Source organism: Anguilla rostrata, chromosome 3 (genome assembly GCF_018555375.3).
Source record: "Anguilla rostrata isolate EN2019 chromosome 3, ASM1855537v3, whole genome shotgun sequence".
Classification (NCBI taxonomy): Eukaryota; Metazoa; Chordata; class Actinopteri; order Anguilliformes; family Anguillidae; genus Anguilla; species Anguilla rostrata.
In genome coordinates this window covers 4895182-4912681 of record NC_057935.1, presented here as the reverse complement: position 1 = coordinate 4912681, position 17500 = coordinate 4895182, and the positions used below count along the sequence as shown (strand labels likewise).

The following is a 17500-nucleotide window of genomic DNA, read 5'->3' as shown; positions in this document are numbered from 1 at the left end:
TGTCTGCTGTGGATGACATGATACCTCTCCCACCGATCCGGGCTAGCTGTCGTTTCCCAAGAAGCTTCCGTCTCCTTCAAATTCGAACTCCGCTGATTCTCCTTCTCGCGTCAAAGTTCACCGCTGCTTATCGCGCGCTCTGTACCTCGCGCCGTCAGACGGCTGTGTGGTAGGTGCTACTAGGGTAGTGCTTCTTCCTGCAGGGCGGCTGGCGGAGTCTAGAGGACGATGAGGACATCACCGCTCCAACGCAACTGCTCAGAAAGGGGAGGGGGAGGGAGAGAAATACATTTATCAAATACAAGGGCGGGCAAGGATGAAGAACAAACGCATTTCACAGGGAACATAACACGCGAAAGGGAAAAAAATGGTGAGACTTCGTGACAACGAGAAAGGCAAGACTTGGGCCACTCGCTGTATGCAAGACTCCATTGTAAACGGCGCAAGGGAGTTCAGGGTAATAAATTAGGGAACGACCTTATCGATTCAAGCAGTGCATGTAAATTAGGTGTCCATACAACACTGCACTTCAGAATAAACAGCTCGTAAGCTAGCAAGGTAACTGTTTATGTCCATACACCGCGAGTAAAAACATGCACGTGCACATTTTCGTCCGCATTTTATCGTCATTATTAGTAAAAAAAAACTGACGACTTACGTGGCAATAACTTGTACTTATACGACAGCACAGACGGTTAGCCATCTACATCGATACGGCATTGCTCACGAGCCAGCCAACTAGGTCTATTCAATACTATAATCGCATGGTGCTTTTCTTGGGATTTGTTTACAAACCTGCTTGTTGGTTGATATACACTAAGTCCACCCTGAAACGAGTGTCTTGCTCCTCGTCTTTGCTCCCCTCTTCAATAAAAATGCCGCACTTGGTCTTCCCAAGAACACAGAAATGGCTCAAAAAGGAGTTCAGGGGACAAAGCACCCCGTTTGGTCAGAAGGTAAAAGCTCACACTGCACATTCCCTCACCATGTACGGCGCCATGACATTTCCCTATGACTAACGGGTGACGTAAATTATCGCGAGATTTCATAATTCGAGAACGCGTTTGGAGATTTTTCAGTCAGGTGGTCAGTTCCATGAACGGAAGCGGTTTATACAAATTGTCACTGAATGACACAGATTATATCAAAACATTTTAAAAAGTGTCAGTATTTTACAAACATATGCACATTTGAATTTAAGACAGGTTAATACTAAAAAAATTTTTTTTTTTAAATCACTATATATCGGTCCCAGGTGACAAGAGTTTAGTGTTGCTGAATCTTCGAGTTGTCATCCTTAGAATATCCTTTTTTTTTTTTTTCAAGTGAATGTTCTTTTGACCAGAACAAACAAACGTAGTCTTCAACAGTGCATTGACTGGCCTGCATATCACAGAAACTTTACCTTCAGTTCACTGGCCACAGCAAATTCTTTCCGGATTCCAAGCGTTGAGATCCTGAAATGTGCTCACGGCAAAGCATAGCTAAAAATGTGCTACAGGACAACAGTTTCACAACAGGGTGTCAGTGTTGATATCACTTACAGACACAAGGTTTGGAGGCAACGTTCTGCATATATGAGCATGAAGTTATTTTATAATTAAAATGTAGTTAAGTCTAAATATGCATATTTCATTCAATATAAATGTGTCATAATAATTGAGAACATGGTTTGGAATAGTATGGTATTGAATGTGAGATTTTGTTGATGGTTCTTTGAGTGACCACAGTTCTTCTTTGGAATAGTCAGTTTCTCAGAAACACAACATTCAAAAAGAAAAGTACAATAAGGAGACAATCTCAAATTCAACTTTAAATTGATTTATTTTGACATTTTTTGTTCTCTTCAAACAAAAAAAAAATATTTACAGTTTTCTTAAGGTTGTTCTTTTTTCTTTTCATTTTGAGTTTCTCATATAACGTCTAAAACATTCAAAATGTTTTTTTTGTTTGTTTTGTTTTCCTAAAGCAGTGGAGTTGAGCTGACTGGGCTGGTTGAAAAGGACGTTTACAAATGTCCAATTTTTGGCTGCACAAGGAAACCGACAGAACACGTCGGCCATCTTTTCAACTCTTTTCAAAATCTTTTCAAAATAAGAGCGCGAATGCCGTTTGATTAAAATGTGTCCTCTACGGAGATGAACTTCACTCCCTAAATCCAAGGAAATAAGCAACCCCCCGAAATACTCTCAGAATGACAATTTACAAAAAAGTTAATCGGATGAGGAGCAGTTCATTTCTAAAAATACAGGGGTCCAAGTCACACATATCATTTAAAGGTCATTAACGTTTTAGCAAGAAAAAAAGCAACAACATCCATACAAACCTGTTTCAATACTGTAATCCTTATGGCCACACAGACAGGCTCATTTTCCGGCTCGTGACCAATCAAACGACAAAATACTGAGGGTCACACACTTTCCCTTGCATTCCAATTACAGATATTCTGCCCCCACTAAAACATTTAAGAAAACTCACCAGAGACCTCCAATCTGCTTTGCTACTGAAATCCAATCAGAAATGCGCTTAAAGAATAACAAAAAAACCCCCCCAAAAATAGCCCTCCATTAAAACACAAACTGGGGAGCCAACTGTTCAGTTTAGGGAACGCAAATCTAAATCCTAGTCACCATGGCTGCCCGGCACAGTGCCCAAGAAAACATATTGAAGAGAAGCAGGAAGAAGATGCTCAAGTCATTCCCCAGGTACACGGAAAGCCTCCTCTGAACAAGGTGGCGATCCCAGAATGCTCTTCAGCAGGCAACTCTCTCTCTCTCACGAAGCGTACACACCTCCTTTACGCCTGGAACAGTACAGCCAAGCTTAAAACGAACTGCCTCAGCTGCAGAGAGGAAGCAGGTTTACAGGAAGCAGGTTTACAGGAACACACACGAGGCCACAGGTGTTGTACAGACACCTTACACTGACCTTACGCAACGTGCGTTGCGAACAAATACATCACACCTGTCTCTACGGCAACAAAACTACCCAGCCTCCAATAACCCTTCCGGAATGTTAAGACTCGTTTTCCGAAACCACACCGAAAACTAACCAACCAGGGGCGAAACAACAGCCCCACCCTCTGGCAACACAAGGACAGGGCGTTCCTCAATTACTCGGTACAGACGCCTAAGCCAATAAGAACATCGTCGCCTTCGCTAATAAAAGGACATCGAATCCGATAACCCGCCACGGCATGAAACGCACGCACCAGCACGGATCAGCTGCTTCGACCTACGCCCTGCCATTTCGCGCACACCGCAAAAAAAACACGCCAAGAGGGCCCACCCGGCGGCCTCTGCTCACAGCGCGCTGCGCTGAGCGAAACTCTCCTCAAAACATCTGCATTTCCCGCTCAGTCATTACAGCCGAACGCACCCCGACCGAGCAGTGCGCAAAATGGAACGGGAATACTTTTTATTTAAAAAAAAAAAAAGCCGCAATGTCCAGCAACAGAAACCTTGACGTGTCACTCAGCTGCTTTACAAGGAACTTTTACTGCCAACTGCCCGTCAGCCAATGGGGTGAGGTCTGCACGCCGAAACGGACAGAGCATGTGCAGGTGTGCACGGCGGGTTACTAGATCGTGAACTGATTACAGTCGTTGTGCGTGTGTATAATGTATGTGTTTATGCGTGTGTTTAGTGTGTTGTGTGTGTGTTTGTGTTATATGTGTGTACGTATGTGTGTGTACGTGCAGTGTGTGCGTGCGTGTAGTGAGTGCGCGCGTGTGAGTGTGTAGTGAGTGCGCGTGTGTGAGAGTGTGTGTGTAGTGAATGCCCGTGTGTCTCTGTGTGTGTGTGTGTGTGTGGTGAGAGTGCCTGTGTCTGTGTCTGTGTCTGTGTGTGTGTGTGTGTGGTGTGTCTGTGTGTGTGTGTGTGTGTGCGTGTGTGTGTGTAGTGAGAGTGTGTGTGTGCGCGTGTGTGTAGTGAGTGTGTTTCTGCCCTTTCTCCCATCCTGTCAGCTCAGCTCCACTAGTACAGGCGGCCAGTGTGGGCCAGGTACCCGCGCTACATGTATAGGCATTTAAAACTGGAGATTCTTTACAAAGTCACACAGTTCACAAGGCAAACTATGATCTGGATAGCTCAGATTCAGTGTCTCAGGTCACCATCAGGCTGCTCTGTATATATATATAGATATATATATATACGCACACCGTCTGAACAAGTATGCTACCAGGAGCTGCAGGAGCCAAGGGGAGTACAACACGGCTCTGTACAGGAAGTCTCGCACTCTGTACAGGAAGTCTCACGCTCAGCGGTGAACAGAGAGGTGTGCATATTCCTTCTTCTTCCAGAACAAAGTCTTTACATTGTTTTGACGCCTCGTCTTTATGACCCAGGTCTGTACATTTAAGGCATGTCAAAAAGAAACAAAAAAAAAAAAAAAAAAAAAAAAAAAAAAAAAAATAAAAAAAAAAAAAAAAAAAAAAAAAAAAAAAAGGACAAGAAAAGTAATGATACGAAATGTACATTATTTACAAGGCAGCCAGTCATCAGTGTTGAGTGTGTGTTATGGTGTAGGATGCGATTGGCTGTGTGTGTGTGTGTGTGTGTGTGTGTGTGTGTGTGTGTGTGCACATCTACTGCTGTAAAGCCCAGCACTGCATGGTTTAGCTTCAGATTTCAGTCTTGTGTGTCTGCATATATACTCCAATATCAGGCAATGGTGCAGCAGGATTGATAATTGTCTGAGACTGTGTGTGTGTGTGTGTGTGTGTGTGTGTGTGTTCTGTACAGTTTTTTACGGATGCCTGGGTTGCAACCACCTCTGTTCCTATACTGAATTCGCCAGCTCAAGTCTTGGAGATTGTATATATATATATACACACACATAAAATCCAAAGAGCTGATCAGGGGATTGACTTTAGTTCTTTAGCTGTCCCCCACATCTGAGCTTTGGATACGTGTGGTTTAGTCTGTTGAATGCACTCACACACTGTCTCTGGTGCAGTTAACTGGCAGCTCGGTTGACTGTGACCGCGACGAGCGTCCAGTCGGCCGTCTGGCAATCCTGTCCAGCTCCTCTAAAGTCAGTTTCCTCTCCTGCCAGTGGGAGATGCCGCACTAGTCGCCATCTAGTGGACGGGAGTGGAACAAGATCAGACCGAGCCTCCTGGACGGTCCACATCCGCAGGCGTCCCCCGACGGAGGACCGGACAGTCCCATCGCGCCCCCTGGCCTCCCTTCCCAAAGGCCGGAACTGAGAGGGTGCGTTGAGGGGAGGGCAGAGGCGCCCAAATCCGTACTGCCCGGAGCACTGCAGTTTCCTGCACCGTTCAGCAGTTCCCTGTGAATACCAGCGGAGGAGAAAGAGAGGGGGATGGAAAAAAGGATGGAGGGGGTGAAACAGAGAAACAGCGAGTCAGACTAATCTATGCCTGCAGAGTAAAGTTTGGGACAGTCTATTTTAAAAAAAATAAATAAAAAAAAACAAAGCAGAAAAATGAAGTGATTCAAAGTGAGGTCACATAGTGTACAGTGGCGGAGTTGTAAAAGTGTCAGGGAACTGAACTTGTAGTCCAGAGGTTGCAGGTTTAACTCCACAGACGGGGCACTGCCAGCCGTACTCTTGAGCGAGGCACTCAACCCCAAATTGCTTCAGTAAATTATTCAGCCTACTGCACAGGAAATCCAAGCTGTGCAAGTGACCGTGCATAAGAGCATCTGCTATAAAAAGGAAAGGGATAATCCACAAATGACAACAGCCAGTGAACAGAAAAACAAGCAAACAAAAAAAACAAAAAAACGTGGCTTTTAGCAACTCGTAACGTTCGTCAGCGATACATACGAAGGTTTAGAGATGTGCTGAAGAGTGACGTACGCCAAGGCCGCTCAGCCACCCCAGGTGGAGGCAGGGTTTTGCAGGCTAGCATAAACTCCTTTCTAGAAGAACCCCCACGATGCTGAATACACATCAGAGGAAACTGGCGACAGTGCAGCACAGTGGGTAAGGAACTGGGCTTTGTAACCCGAAAGATCATGGGTTCAATTCCTGGGTAAGGGCACTGCCGTTGTATCCCTGAGCAAGCTACTTAACCTGCACTGCTTCAGTATCTATCCAGCTGTATAAATGGATGCAATGTAAAATGCTATGTAAAAGTTGTACAAGTTGCTCTGGAAAAGAGCGTCCGCCAAATGCCTGTAATATCAGAGCAAACGAAATGAGTAAACAGTACGGAAAGGAAACGAGGGCAGCGGGCATCTTACCAAAAGGGAAGTCCAGATCTCGGTGGTTGCCGGAACCCCTTCCCACCACCACTCCTGGGGCCAGAGGGGGGGACAGAGCGCTTCGAAGCACAAAAAAAAATCCCCCCTTCTTTTCCAGTCTCCTCTTCGTTCTTCAAACAGCAGATACAACACACTGTTCTCCTTCCTGTTGAGTCTTTTTTTTTTTTTTTTTGAAGTAATCCACACGAAAGTCCAATCACTTCTACCGTCTTTTATATCCTGTCCCAACATGAACTTTCAAGAGTGTTTCCCCCCCTACACCCCGCCCCGCCCCCGACATTGTCCCCCCTCCCTTCTTGCATTTTAAGAAGCAATCCGGGACCAGCAGTTGCAGCACTGCTTTTTTGAGGGGGGAGGGGGGGGTGTTAAGAAAGTCCACTTGCCCCCCCCTCCACCCCAATGTCAGCCTAAGCCCTTCAGCTCCTCTGTATGTAGAAGCAGGGGCAGATGTGGCCTTCAGTTCTTCCACCAAAATCCAGTAACCAAAAAAAAAAAAAAGTTTGAATGAACAAACCCCTTTTTTTATTTTATTTTAGCGAATTTCCTTCATTTCGTATCAGGCATCTTTTGTCGTGTTAATTGTTTTCTTTTCTCAGCTTTTTACGGTATATAAAAATATGTTTATATAAGTATATATGTATATATACAGGAAAGAGGGCAAATTTTTTTCCATCCTTTTCCATTGAAGCAGCAGCAGTTTGCAGAAAGCATCCGATTGGTCACAAAAGGGGCCAATCAAAGATGACCCCGCCCACCCCCCGCCCATGTCCTCTCCCTCTGGAAAGACAAAGATCCTCGTCGTTTGATTTTCAAAGTGCATAGCGAGAGGGCGTTCAGGGGGCGGAGAGGCCAGTCGAAATCCACGCCTATTTGTCCTTCCGTCCGAGCTTTCCAAGGCCAAACAAACTTACAAATGCCCCCCTTCAAAAAACAAAAAAAGTTCAACTATTATGACCACAAGCAGTTCAAGGACATGACTGTGAGCTGAGGTCACATTTACAGCTTAAAGATTTTTTTGTCCATCCTCACCGATATATTTCCTGTTGTTTTCTTTTTTTTTTTTGTTGTTTTAAGCAAAAATATATAATTCTCCATGAACTAAAGAGACCCAACAAAAATTGAAAAAAAAAAAAAAAAAAACTGTTAAAGCGAAGATTGATTCCGTGTTTGTGTATCGCGTACCGAAAAAAGTCCTCTGGCTCTTCCTTTTTTTAAACGAAAAAACGAAAGTCTTTAACTTTGCATTATTCGCTAATCTCAAAAACACACAGGCAGTTAAAGCCAAATGTATGACAAAAAAAAAATTTAAAAATTGATAGTGATAAATCACGCTTATAATGCATTCCCCCCCCCTCCCATTAACCAAAACTTCCCGGCACAAAAGAAAAAGGAAATAATCTTTGATTTCTCTCGCCGTAATCCTTTTTCTTTTCCCACACGCTTCAGCTTCAATGTCGAAAAAATAGCCACAGCCGTAACGAGATCAAAGGGAGTGTCCGGCCGCAACAGCGGATTATGACTCCTCCCCCTTTATAAAAAAAAAGGACACAGTTGCAAATGCTCTTTAAAGAGTCCTTACTGCACAAGTGCACTCACCCCCCCCCTCCCCCACCCACACAAAAACAAACACCAAACACAGAACCAAAAATACAAAATAAACCAAAAAAAAAAAAAAAAAAACAACCAAAAAAAAAAACAAAAACTGCACCCACAGAAATCCGCGTGGTTTGTAAACAACCGAAACTCCCATCAGGAATAGAAATCGAAGTCTGTTTTTATTTTCAGTTCTTTTTGTATGAATGGGGCTGCAGAGGCAGTGTATTAAACAGTGGGCATCGATGCTTCTCTTGACGTACATCTGTGAAAAATACGTAGCTGTCCTCTTCGTGAAAAACCCGGCATCATCTCAAGTTTTTTTTTTTTCCTTTTTTTTTTTTTTTGGAATACATTCAATATTTTTTTTATGAAAAAAATAAAAATAACACACGCACTTCTTGTGGAGGCAATGAAACAAAAACAAAAAATTAAGGGTTAAAAAGAACCTAACCAAAAACAACAACAAAAAAATATTGTAGCAGCCTCAAGTGCTCCAAATCCTCGTCCAAATACTTTTTCACTTTGTATGTAATGCTTATATAAAAGAAAATGTATCAATTGCAACAACAAGAGTAACACAACACAATAACATTGGTGCATCGACCTGCACACAAAATTTGATGCTATTTCCTTAGCTCAATTAGAAACTCTATCCATTTCATTCATTGGTGAGAGAGTTAACAAAAGGCAATATTATCGCATCCAAAAAAAAAAAACTAGAACTATTTCCCCCAAACATCATCCCCAGATTAAACAACAAAATCTTCAAATATACAATTACATACATTTTGCATGTTTCTTTTTTTCATAAATACGTACAGAACAGGAAACGTAAAGGGCAATGTGAAAGACTAAAGACACTTATGGAACTCCAAGTTATAAATGCAGATATGTAGAAAATAAATTCTTACATACAGTCCACCGCATTCTTGCACTTACACTTTCGGTTCAATCACACACACACACACACGCGCGCGCACACACACACACACCACTCTTCTGTGGCCGTTTTTTTTCTTTTTTTTTTTTGAAAAGCAGAGACAGTTCTTTTCTCCCATTTCCCTCCACTTCACCCCGCCATTGACAGCGACAGGATGGGGGGGGGGGTTACACTGCACCCTTCATAGCACCCTCGTCCTTTCCAAAAAAAAAAAAAATACAAAAATGGAAACGTACTTAAACAGAGCAGTGACACGATAACATTTCACTACATATGCATACACACGGATTGTTTTCATCTGGGGATGGAAAGCTGGTGAAAGAAAAAAAGGATGTGTTGTGCAATTGCCCTTGCACTCTCTCTCACTCTCTCTCTCTCTGTGTGACACACACACACACAAACACACACATCCTTGCAAGATTTAAAAAAAAATCTGAAATAGACATACACCCACGCACACACACACACAAATGCATTCTTCTCGTGAAATACAAAATTCTAGTTCAAACAAAAAGACAGAACGGCCTCTCCTTTTACACATCTCGGCAAGCAGTGGAAAGGAAATACATTGTGCAGACTACTGTTTCCGTCACACTCTCGCTCGCTCACTCTCTCTCTCTCACACACGGGCACACACACACATTCACAAAAATATCGCTTTCTATACCTAATCTACTTTGTTTTTGTTTGTTTTTTTTAAAGTTTTTTAAAGTTTTTTCTTTTTTAAGCAAGTGCAAATCTTCAAGTTTTTCAATCAATTTTTTAATAGCTTTACTTTTTATATAAACGTTTTTTTAAAAAACAAAGCAAAAAAAAACAACAACAGTGTTTGTCTTTTCAAGAAAGGATTTGTTTTCTGATAAGGTTAAAAAAAAAAAAAAAGGAAAAAAAGGGGTCCCCCCAATTTTTGATTCCCCACCTCCATTCCTCAGAAATGTCACCTCCCAGTTCAGACATTACATCTGTCTACGACTGCAGGCGTGTACACGCACACACATTCATTTTTAGGTTATGTGTTTAAAGAAACACACGCACGCACGCACGCACGCATACACACACACAAAAACTAAACAAAACAAAAACAACAAAAAAACCCTATTCAAATCCCATCTTAATAAAGTGCATTAGTAAGTTTAAGGTGCTATCATAAGTGCCAGGGGATTCCCAAACCAATTGCCCCCCCCCCCATACACCCTACCCCTCCACCGATGACCCCCCCCCCCCGCCCCTCACCTACGGGCCTTCTCCTTGCCCCCTCTCCCCCTCCCCTAGCAGTGCACATTCCTCATCAGAAGATCTGATTATTAGACAAAGGCCTCAGGTAGTTATTGCTGTGGATCAGTAATCCTCCACCACCTCCATCTCATTCAGGCTCAGTCTGTCCCCAGCGCTGTGGAAGGAATATCCTGTAGGGGGCAGCAGAGATTACTGTCAGGAACAACGTGAACATGGTCCTGGAAGAATTTTTATCAAACCCTAAACCCTACCTTAACATATCCTACTGCATACCGTACACAACTCTACTGTACCCTGCTGAAACCTAGTGTACCTTACCTTACCCTAACCTAGTGTACCCAACCAAACCCTACCTTACCCTAACCTACTGTGCCCTACTCTAACCTAGTGTACCCTACTCTAACTTAACGTATCCTACTACAACCTAGTGAACCCTACTCTAGTGTACCCTACTATAATCTAGTGTACCCTACTCTAACCTAGTGTACCCTACTACAAATTAGTGTACCCTACTACAACCTAGTATACCCTACTCTAACTTAATGTATCCTACTACAACCTAGTGAACCCTACTCGTGTACCCTACTACAACCTAGTGAACCCTACTCTAGTGTACCCTACTACAACCTACCTTAGCCTAAGCTAGTCTCCCCTACTCTAACCTAGTGTACACTACCCTAGTCTAACGTAATCCATGGCTAATAATAGTTCATTTCTTTTTTTTAGATACTCCAGTATGACATTGTGACTGTGCACCTTAGGCCCAGATCGTTTTGGTGAGTGCACGGTTGCCCTCCCGGTGACCCTTGACCTCTGCGGCCTACCTAAGATGCTGGGGTCGGAGTGCAGCATCATGGGCGGCTTCTTCTTCAGCTTCCCTGCCTGGGTGTCGTAAACCCCGCCTTTCCCCGCGTGCGCCGCCTGGAACACTGTCTGCAGAGAGCTGGGGTTCACCCCCCGCGAGGAGTCCTGGGGGGAGGGGGGGGGAGAGGGAGGGAGGAGGGAGAGGAGGGAGAGGGAGGGGGAGAGGGGGGAGTGAAAGAGAGGGAGGAGGGGGGGAGAGAGAGGGAGGAGGGGGGAGAGGGGGGAGAGAGAGAGAGGAGAGAGAGGGAGGAGAGAGAGAGAGAGGAGGAGGGAGGGGAGGGAGAGGGAGGGAGGAGGAGGGAGGGGGAGGAGAGAGGGGAGGAAGGAGGAGGGGGGAGAGAGGGGAGGGAGGGAGAGAGAGGAGGAGGGAGAGAGAGGGGGAGAGAGAGAGAGAAGGCAGATAAGAGGATAGAAATAGTAACAGGAAAATACTCCTCACACCTGTGAAATATCGTCTCAAACATTCAGTGTTCTGTGTAACGTCACAGTTATGTGGATAATCAGAATGGGTGCAGCCATCAGAGTCTCCTGACCAATGAGGCGCTTTGATTAAAAGGTGTGAAGGGGGTCTGGCTTCACGCCCACGGAGTCAGAAACACGGCTCACCTGGAGCGGGAAGGTCATGGTCAACCCAGCGATTTCTTTCGATAGCTGCAAGGGAAAAGGAGCAGGAGTGCGTCAAGTACCAGCACACACTGCAAAAACACACGCACGGGCTGACGGACAGACAGACAGACACAATTACAGACACAGGCAGAGACCCGCACACACACACACACACACACACAAACACACAGACACACAAACACACAAACACACACACACACAGCTGGACAAATGAATTAAGTGAAGATTCTGCTGGTCAGTCAGACACAGTCGCGCACATTCCTGAGCACCGACAGCTACAGGGCCCTACAGGGGGACCACAGGGGGGATGACAGGGGACCAGAGAGGAGCCAGAGGGGGACCACAGGGGTCCCACAGGGAGACCAACAGGGGGATGACAGGGGACCAGAGAGGAGCCAGAGGGAGACCACAGGGGCCCCACAGGGAGACCAACAGGGGGATGACAGGGGACCAGAGAGGAACCAGAGGGGGACCAACAGGGGGATGACAGGGGACCAGAGAGGAACCAGAGGGGGATCAACAGGGGGATGACAGGGGACCAGAGAGGAACCAGAGGGGGACCAACAGGGGGATGACAGGGGACCAGAGAGGAACCAGAGGGGGACCAACAGGGGGATGACAGGGGACCAGAGAGGAACCAGAGGGGGCCCACAAGGGACCACAAGGGACCACAAGGGACCACAAGGGACCACAAGCAGCAGCCCCCTTCGCGCGCACCTGCTGCTGTTGCTGCTGCTGCTGCTGCCTCTGGTGGTTGGCCTTCTGTTTGGCACGGCGCTCCAGGAACTGTTTGGCAAACTCTTTGGCTTCCACGGTGTCCCCCAGGTAGGAGCGGATGAAGTCGAGGACCTCGTAGGGGGACTCCACCTCCTTCAGGTAGGCCACGATGGTGGCCACTGCGCGGGGGGGGAGAGCAGGAGAGGACCGCGGTTAGCACTGCCGTCCGCTCTACCGCCTCGGACAGCCAGGCACGCCAGCGCACTTCAGGATAAATTATTACATAAAGGTTTTCTAAATCACAAGCGGCTCCAGTCGTGTGTTCAGAGCTTCCTCGCCTGCAATTGACCCGATGCAAGCAAAACTGCAGAGGAGATTATCCTATGGAAATCCCACTACTGACCCACCCTAGCCCGCAGACACAGCAGCAAGAGAGTCATTTGTGAAGGTGTAGAAACACTATGCTAAAGACTATGAGGGATAGCCATGTGTTCTGGAGTAATCAAGGGAGTTAATGCAATTGAAAATCCTTTTAAACACTGTTTTAATGCAAATGGTTTTTTGCTTTAACTGTATTTCCTGTATGATATAGAGTTAGTCACTGGAGAGGGAGGGAAAGAGGGGAGAGAGAGGGAGTGAGAGAGAGAGGGAAGGAGAAGGGGGGGAGAGAGGAGGGGGAGAGAGCAGGAGGGAGGGAGAGAAAGAGGGAGGGAGGAGAGGGGTGAGAGAGGGAGTGAGAGAGGGAGTGAGAGAGCCTTGGAGGAGAGAGGAGGGAGAGGAGTGGGGGAGAGAGGGAGGCAGAGGAGGGAGAGAGGGAGGGAGAGGGAGGAGAGGGGAAGAGAGGGAGTGAGAGAGCCTTACCGTGGAAGGAGGAGAGGGGGAGAGAGAGAGGGGTGAGAGAGCCTTGCCGTGGAGGGAGGAGAGGGGAGAGAGAGGGAGGGGGGAGGGAGGGAGAGGAGAGAGAAAAGAGGAAGGGAGAGAGTATAGGTAGAGGAGGGAGGGAGAGGGAGAGAGAGGGAGTGGAGAGAGAGAGGGAGGGAGAGGGAGGGAGAGGTACTATGGAGGGAGAGAGAGGGGGAGGAGGAGGAGGAGGAGAGGGAGAGGAGGAGAGGGAGAGAGAGGGGGAGAGAGGGGAGAGAGGGAGGGAGGAGAGGGGGAGAGAGGGAGAGAGAGGGAGTGAGAGAGCCTTACCGTGGAGGGAGGAGGATGAGTTGTTGGCGGAGGAGTTGAGTGCGTGCAGCATCTGCTCACACCAGGTGGTGAAGCCATCCTGCGGCTTCATGCCCTGGAGCAGCTTCAGCAGCTTCTCCTCTTCCTCAGTGCGCTTGCGTCTGTTCAGCATGTACTGCTCACTGCACACGCACGCGCAACACGCATCATAAGACACAACATACAACACACACGTATGCACACACACACACCATAAAACATGCACGCATGTGCACACACACCATAAAACACATGGGTCGGGTGTGTTGGGTGGGTGTGGTTTGCTGAGTGTGTTGGATGTGTGTGGTGTATTGGGGGGGTTTGGTTTGTTGGGTGTGGCTCGTTGGGTGGGTATGGGCGTGGCTTGTTGGGCGGGTATGTGGTTTGGTTGCGTTGGGAGGTTGGGTGTATGGGCGTGGTTTGTTGGGTAGGTGTGGTTTGTTGGGTGGGTATGGGTGTGGCTTGTGGGGTGGGCATGGCTTGTTGGGTAGGTATGGGTGAGGTTTCTTGGGTGGGCGTGGCTTGTTGGGTGGGTATGGGCGTGGTTTGTTGGGTGGGTGTGGCTTGTTGGGTGGGTATGGGCGTGGTTTGTTGGGTGGGCGTGGCTTGTTGGCCGGGGTTACCTGAGGGAGGGGCTGCTCCGGCTGTTCTTCAGGCCCATGCTCCGAATGCCGGCCTGGTTCTTCACCGCCTCGTCCCACATGCCCATCCCGGAGCTGCCGCCGGCCCCGCCCGTCTTCCCCTCCATCCCGGCCCCGCCCCACAGGCCGCCCGCTCCCTCGCCCCACTGCACCCCCAGCGAGGACACGCCCGAGCTCCCCATCGACAGGCCGCCGTGCTGCAGCGCAAAGAGGAGGAGAGGAGCGTTAGCCCAATCAGAGCTGCGAGATCACAAACATGTGACTAGAATGTTCTGAACTGAACATTCTGACGCTGATGTCACAGTCACTGCTGGGGACTGAACGCGACCAGAACACTGCCTGAGTTCTAGAACATTCTCTCCCTCCCTTTCTCCTTCCGCGCCACACTTTCCAAATTTACAGAATCTCATGGCACACCACTCTCAAGAGCATAAAAAATAAACACCCTGCAGCCCCCCTCCACACACGCATGTAGGCCTAAATGTTCTTTTGGGGTTTTAATTAAGCGATATGCATTTTAGTTTTTTTTAATTCAGTAGAACATTAAATATTTTTAAAGGATTTTTCACACGGCACACTGGTTGGGAAACGCTGTTCTAGAACACGGACTTGTGTTCTGCTCTGCCCCCCTCTAATCACCACCCTCTCTCTGCAGGCTCCGCCCCCCTGCACTCACCACCCTGTCTCTCTGCTGGTGCTGGGCCCTCTGCTGCTGCTTGTGGAGCTGCCTCTCGGCCTCCTGCTGCAGATCCAGCAGGCTCAGGCCCTTGTTGGATTTGGGCAGCTGGGGGGCGGGACCCCCGCTCCACCCCGGGCTGGACTGGGCGGCGGCCTGCTGCTGGCTCTGCTGGAGCAGCTTCATGATCAGCTCCTGCTGCTGCCGGCACTGCGGGGAGGGAGACACACCGTCGGTTACCGTGGATACACACACGCAAGCACGCACACACACAGTACACGAAACACACACACACACACACACGTGCACACGCGCACACACACAGTACACGCACACACGCACACACACGCGCGCACGCACACACACACACACACACAAACACACACACAGTACACACACAAACACACACATACACAGTACACACAAACGCACGCACGCGCACACACACACACACACACACACACACACACAGTACACGCACAAACACACACACACACACACACACACGCACACACACACGTACACACACACACACACGCGCACACACAGTACACACACGGTACACACACACACACAGGGCGCGGCTGCTCTTCCTCACCTGTTTGCGCCGGTAGAGCTCCTCCTCCTCGCGTCTCTTCTGCTCCTCCTGCTGCTGCCTCCTCTTCTCCTCTCTGCGCTTCCGCTCCTCCTCCTCTCGCTTCGCCCTGAGTTCAGCATCACGCCTCTCCTGCTGGAGCTGCACCACCACGCAGACACACAGACAGACACACAGACACGCAGACAGGGACAGGGACAGACACACGGACACAGAGACACGCAGACAGACACACGGACACAGGGACAGACACAAGGACAGACAGACAGACACACAGACACAGGGAGGGACAGACAGACAAACACACAGACACAGAGACACACAGACAAACAGACACAGGGACAGGGAAACAGGGACACACACACACAGGGAAAACCAGAGGCTCACATTAAATTTCTTCATGTCTTCTGCTCACGCAAACGAGCAGCCGTGACACAATGCTGTCTTTCTCCAGACCCCCTCCCCACTCACAACAACACAGGGACCTTACAGACATAAACCTCAGCCAGGCAGGCGCTGCAGCACAAACCGGCCTTTTCGCCCAGAGAGGTCACGTGGCCGAACACTCCTGCCCGGGTCAGCCATTTTGTTTTCGGCGTTACTGAGAGCAGGGTGCACCGCAGGGCAAAATGGAGGGCCAGACATGGGGCCCCTAAAAACCAGCTTTTACAGGCGGACCCCGCCCCCCCCCTCACCTTCTGAAGCTGTTCGAGAGTTGGACCCTGAGTTGAAGAATTCATTGTTAAGTCCCATAAAGTGGCTTCACTGCCTGGAACAGGGGAAGAGATGGAGAGGGAGGGAGGGAGTAAGAGAGAGAGAGAGAGAGAGAGGGTGGAAAAAGAGAGTCAACTGAAAGTCAAATTTGACACACAGAGGGATCACATGTTCTGGGCTGCCCCACATTTACTTCATCAAGTGCTTTATGAGTGTGTGTGTGTGTGTGCACGTGTGTGCACGTGTGTGTGTGTGCGTGTGTGTGTGTGCGTGTGTGTGTGTGTGCGTGTGCGTGTGCATGTGTGCGTGTGTGTGCACGTGTGTGTGTGTGTGTGCATGTGTGTGTGTGCAAGTCAGAGGAGTGTGTGCAGAAGAGAGCAGGGCACCTTGTTGCTGTGAAGCTGAGGTATGCATGTCCCACATGGACCCTGTGTCTGGCACTGACATCGACCTGTTCATCGAAGGCATCATGCTCTGCTCTCCACACCTGCCAGGGGTCAAACACCAGCAGAGTCACACGCACAGCCAGCTAATATACATACCAAGCCACTATCAGCTAATATACACACCACGCTACTATCAGCTCATATACACACTGAGCTACTATCAGCTAATATACACGCTGAGCTACTATCAGCTAATATACACACTGAGCTACTATCAGCTAATATACACGCACAGCCAGCTAATATACACGCTGAGCTACTATCAGCTAATATACACGCTGAGCTACTATCAGCTAATATACACGCTGAGCTACTATCAGCTAATATACACACTGAGCTACTATCAGCTAATATACACGCTGAGCTACTATCAGCTAATATACACGCTGAGCTACTATCAGCTATATACACCTGAGCTACTATCAGCTAATATACACGCTGAGCTACTATCAGCTAATATACACACTGAGCTACTATCAGCTAATATACACACTGAGCTACTATCAGCTAATATACACACTGAGCTACTATCAGCTAATATACACACTGAGCTACTATCAGCTAATATACACGCTGAGCTACTATCAGCTAATATACACGCTGAGCTACTATCAGCTAATATACACACTGAGCTACTATCAGCTAATATACACGCACAGCCAGCTAATATACATACCAAGCTACTATCAGCTAATATACACACTGAGCTACTATCAGCTAATATACATACCAAGCTACTATCAGCTAATATACACACTGAGCTACTATCAGCTAATATACACGCTGAGCTACTATCAGCTAATATACACACTGAGCTACTATCAGCTAATATACACGCTGAGCTACTATCAGCTAATATACACGCTGAGCTACTATCAGCTAATATACACACTGAGCTACTATCAGCTAATATACACGCTGAGCTACCATCAGCTAATATACACACTGATCTATAGTCAACTAATATACACACAGAGCTACTATCAGCCAATATACATCGACAGTC

At 47.6% G+C, this 17500-nt stretch overlaps 2 protein-coding genes across 3 annotated transcripts in view; both read right to left on the bottom strand.

Annotated features, from left to right (window-relative positions):
* The window catches only part of wrap53 (WD repeat containing, antisense to TP53), an 8905-nt gene extending 7877 nt beyond the window's left edge, over window positions 1-1028 (bottom strand). Inside the window, exons 1-2 of the mRNA XM_064325629.1 lie at window positions 796-1028; window positions 1-254 (exon numbers count right to left, since the gene is read on the bottom strand). The exon at window positions 1-254 is cut by the window's left edge and continues 279 nt beyond it. Coding sequence (XP_064181699.1) covers window positions 1-19 — 19 coding nt within the window. The 5' untranslated portion in view covers window positions 20-254; window positions 796-1028. The remainder of the gene's footprint in view (window positions 255-795) is intronic.
* A 2401-nt stretch (window positions 1029-3429) lies between these two features.
* gigyf1a (GRB10 interacting GYF protein 1a) overlaps window positions 3430-17500 on the bottom strand; it is a 36062-nt gene continuing 21991 nt past the window's right edge. For both annotated transcript variants that reach the window (XM_064325627.1, XM_064325628.1), the window contains exons 16-26: window positions 16435-16535; window positions 16030-16103; window positions 15338-15475; window positions 14740-14949; window positions 14046-14260; window positions 13405-13565; window positions 12214-12392; window positions 11476-11520; window positions 10830-10974; window positions 6213-10175; window positions 3430-5292 (exon numbers count right to left, since the gene is read on the bottom strand). In XM_064325627.1, coding sequence (XP_064181697.1) covers window positions 10108-10175; window positions 10830-10974; window positions 11476-11520; window positions 12214-12392; window positions 13405-13565; window positions 14046-14260; window positions 14740-14949; window positions 15338-15475; window positions 16030-16103; window positions 16435-16535 — 1336 coding nt within the window. In that variant the 3' untranslated portion in view covers window positions 3430-5292; window positions 6213-10107. The remainder of the gene's footprint in view (window positions 5293-6212; window positions 10176-10829; window positions 10975-11475; window positions 11521-12213; window positions 12393-13404; window positions 13566-14045; window positions 14261-14739; window positions 14950-15337; window positions 15476-16029; window positions 16104-16434; window positions 16536-17500) is intronic.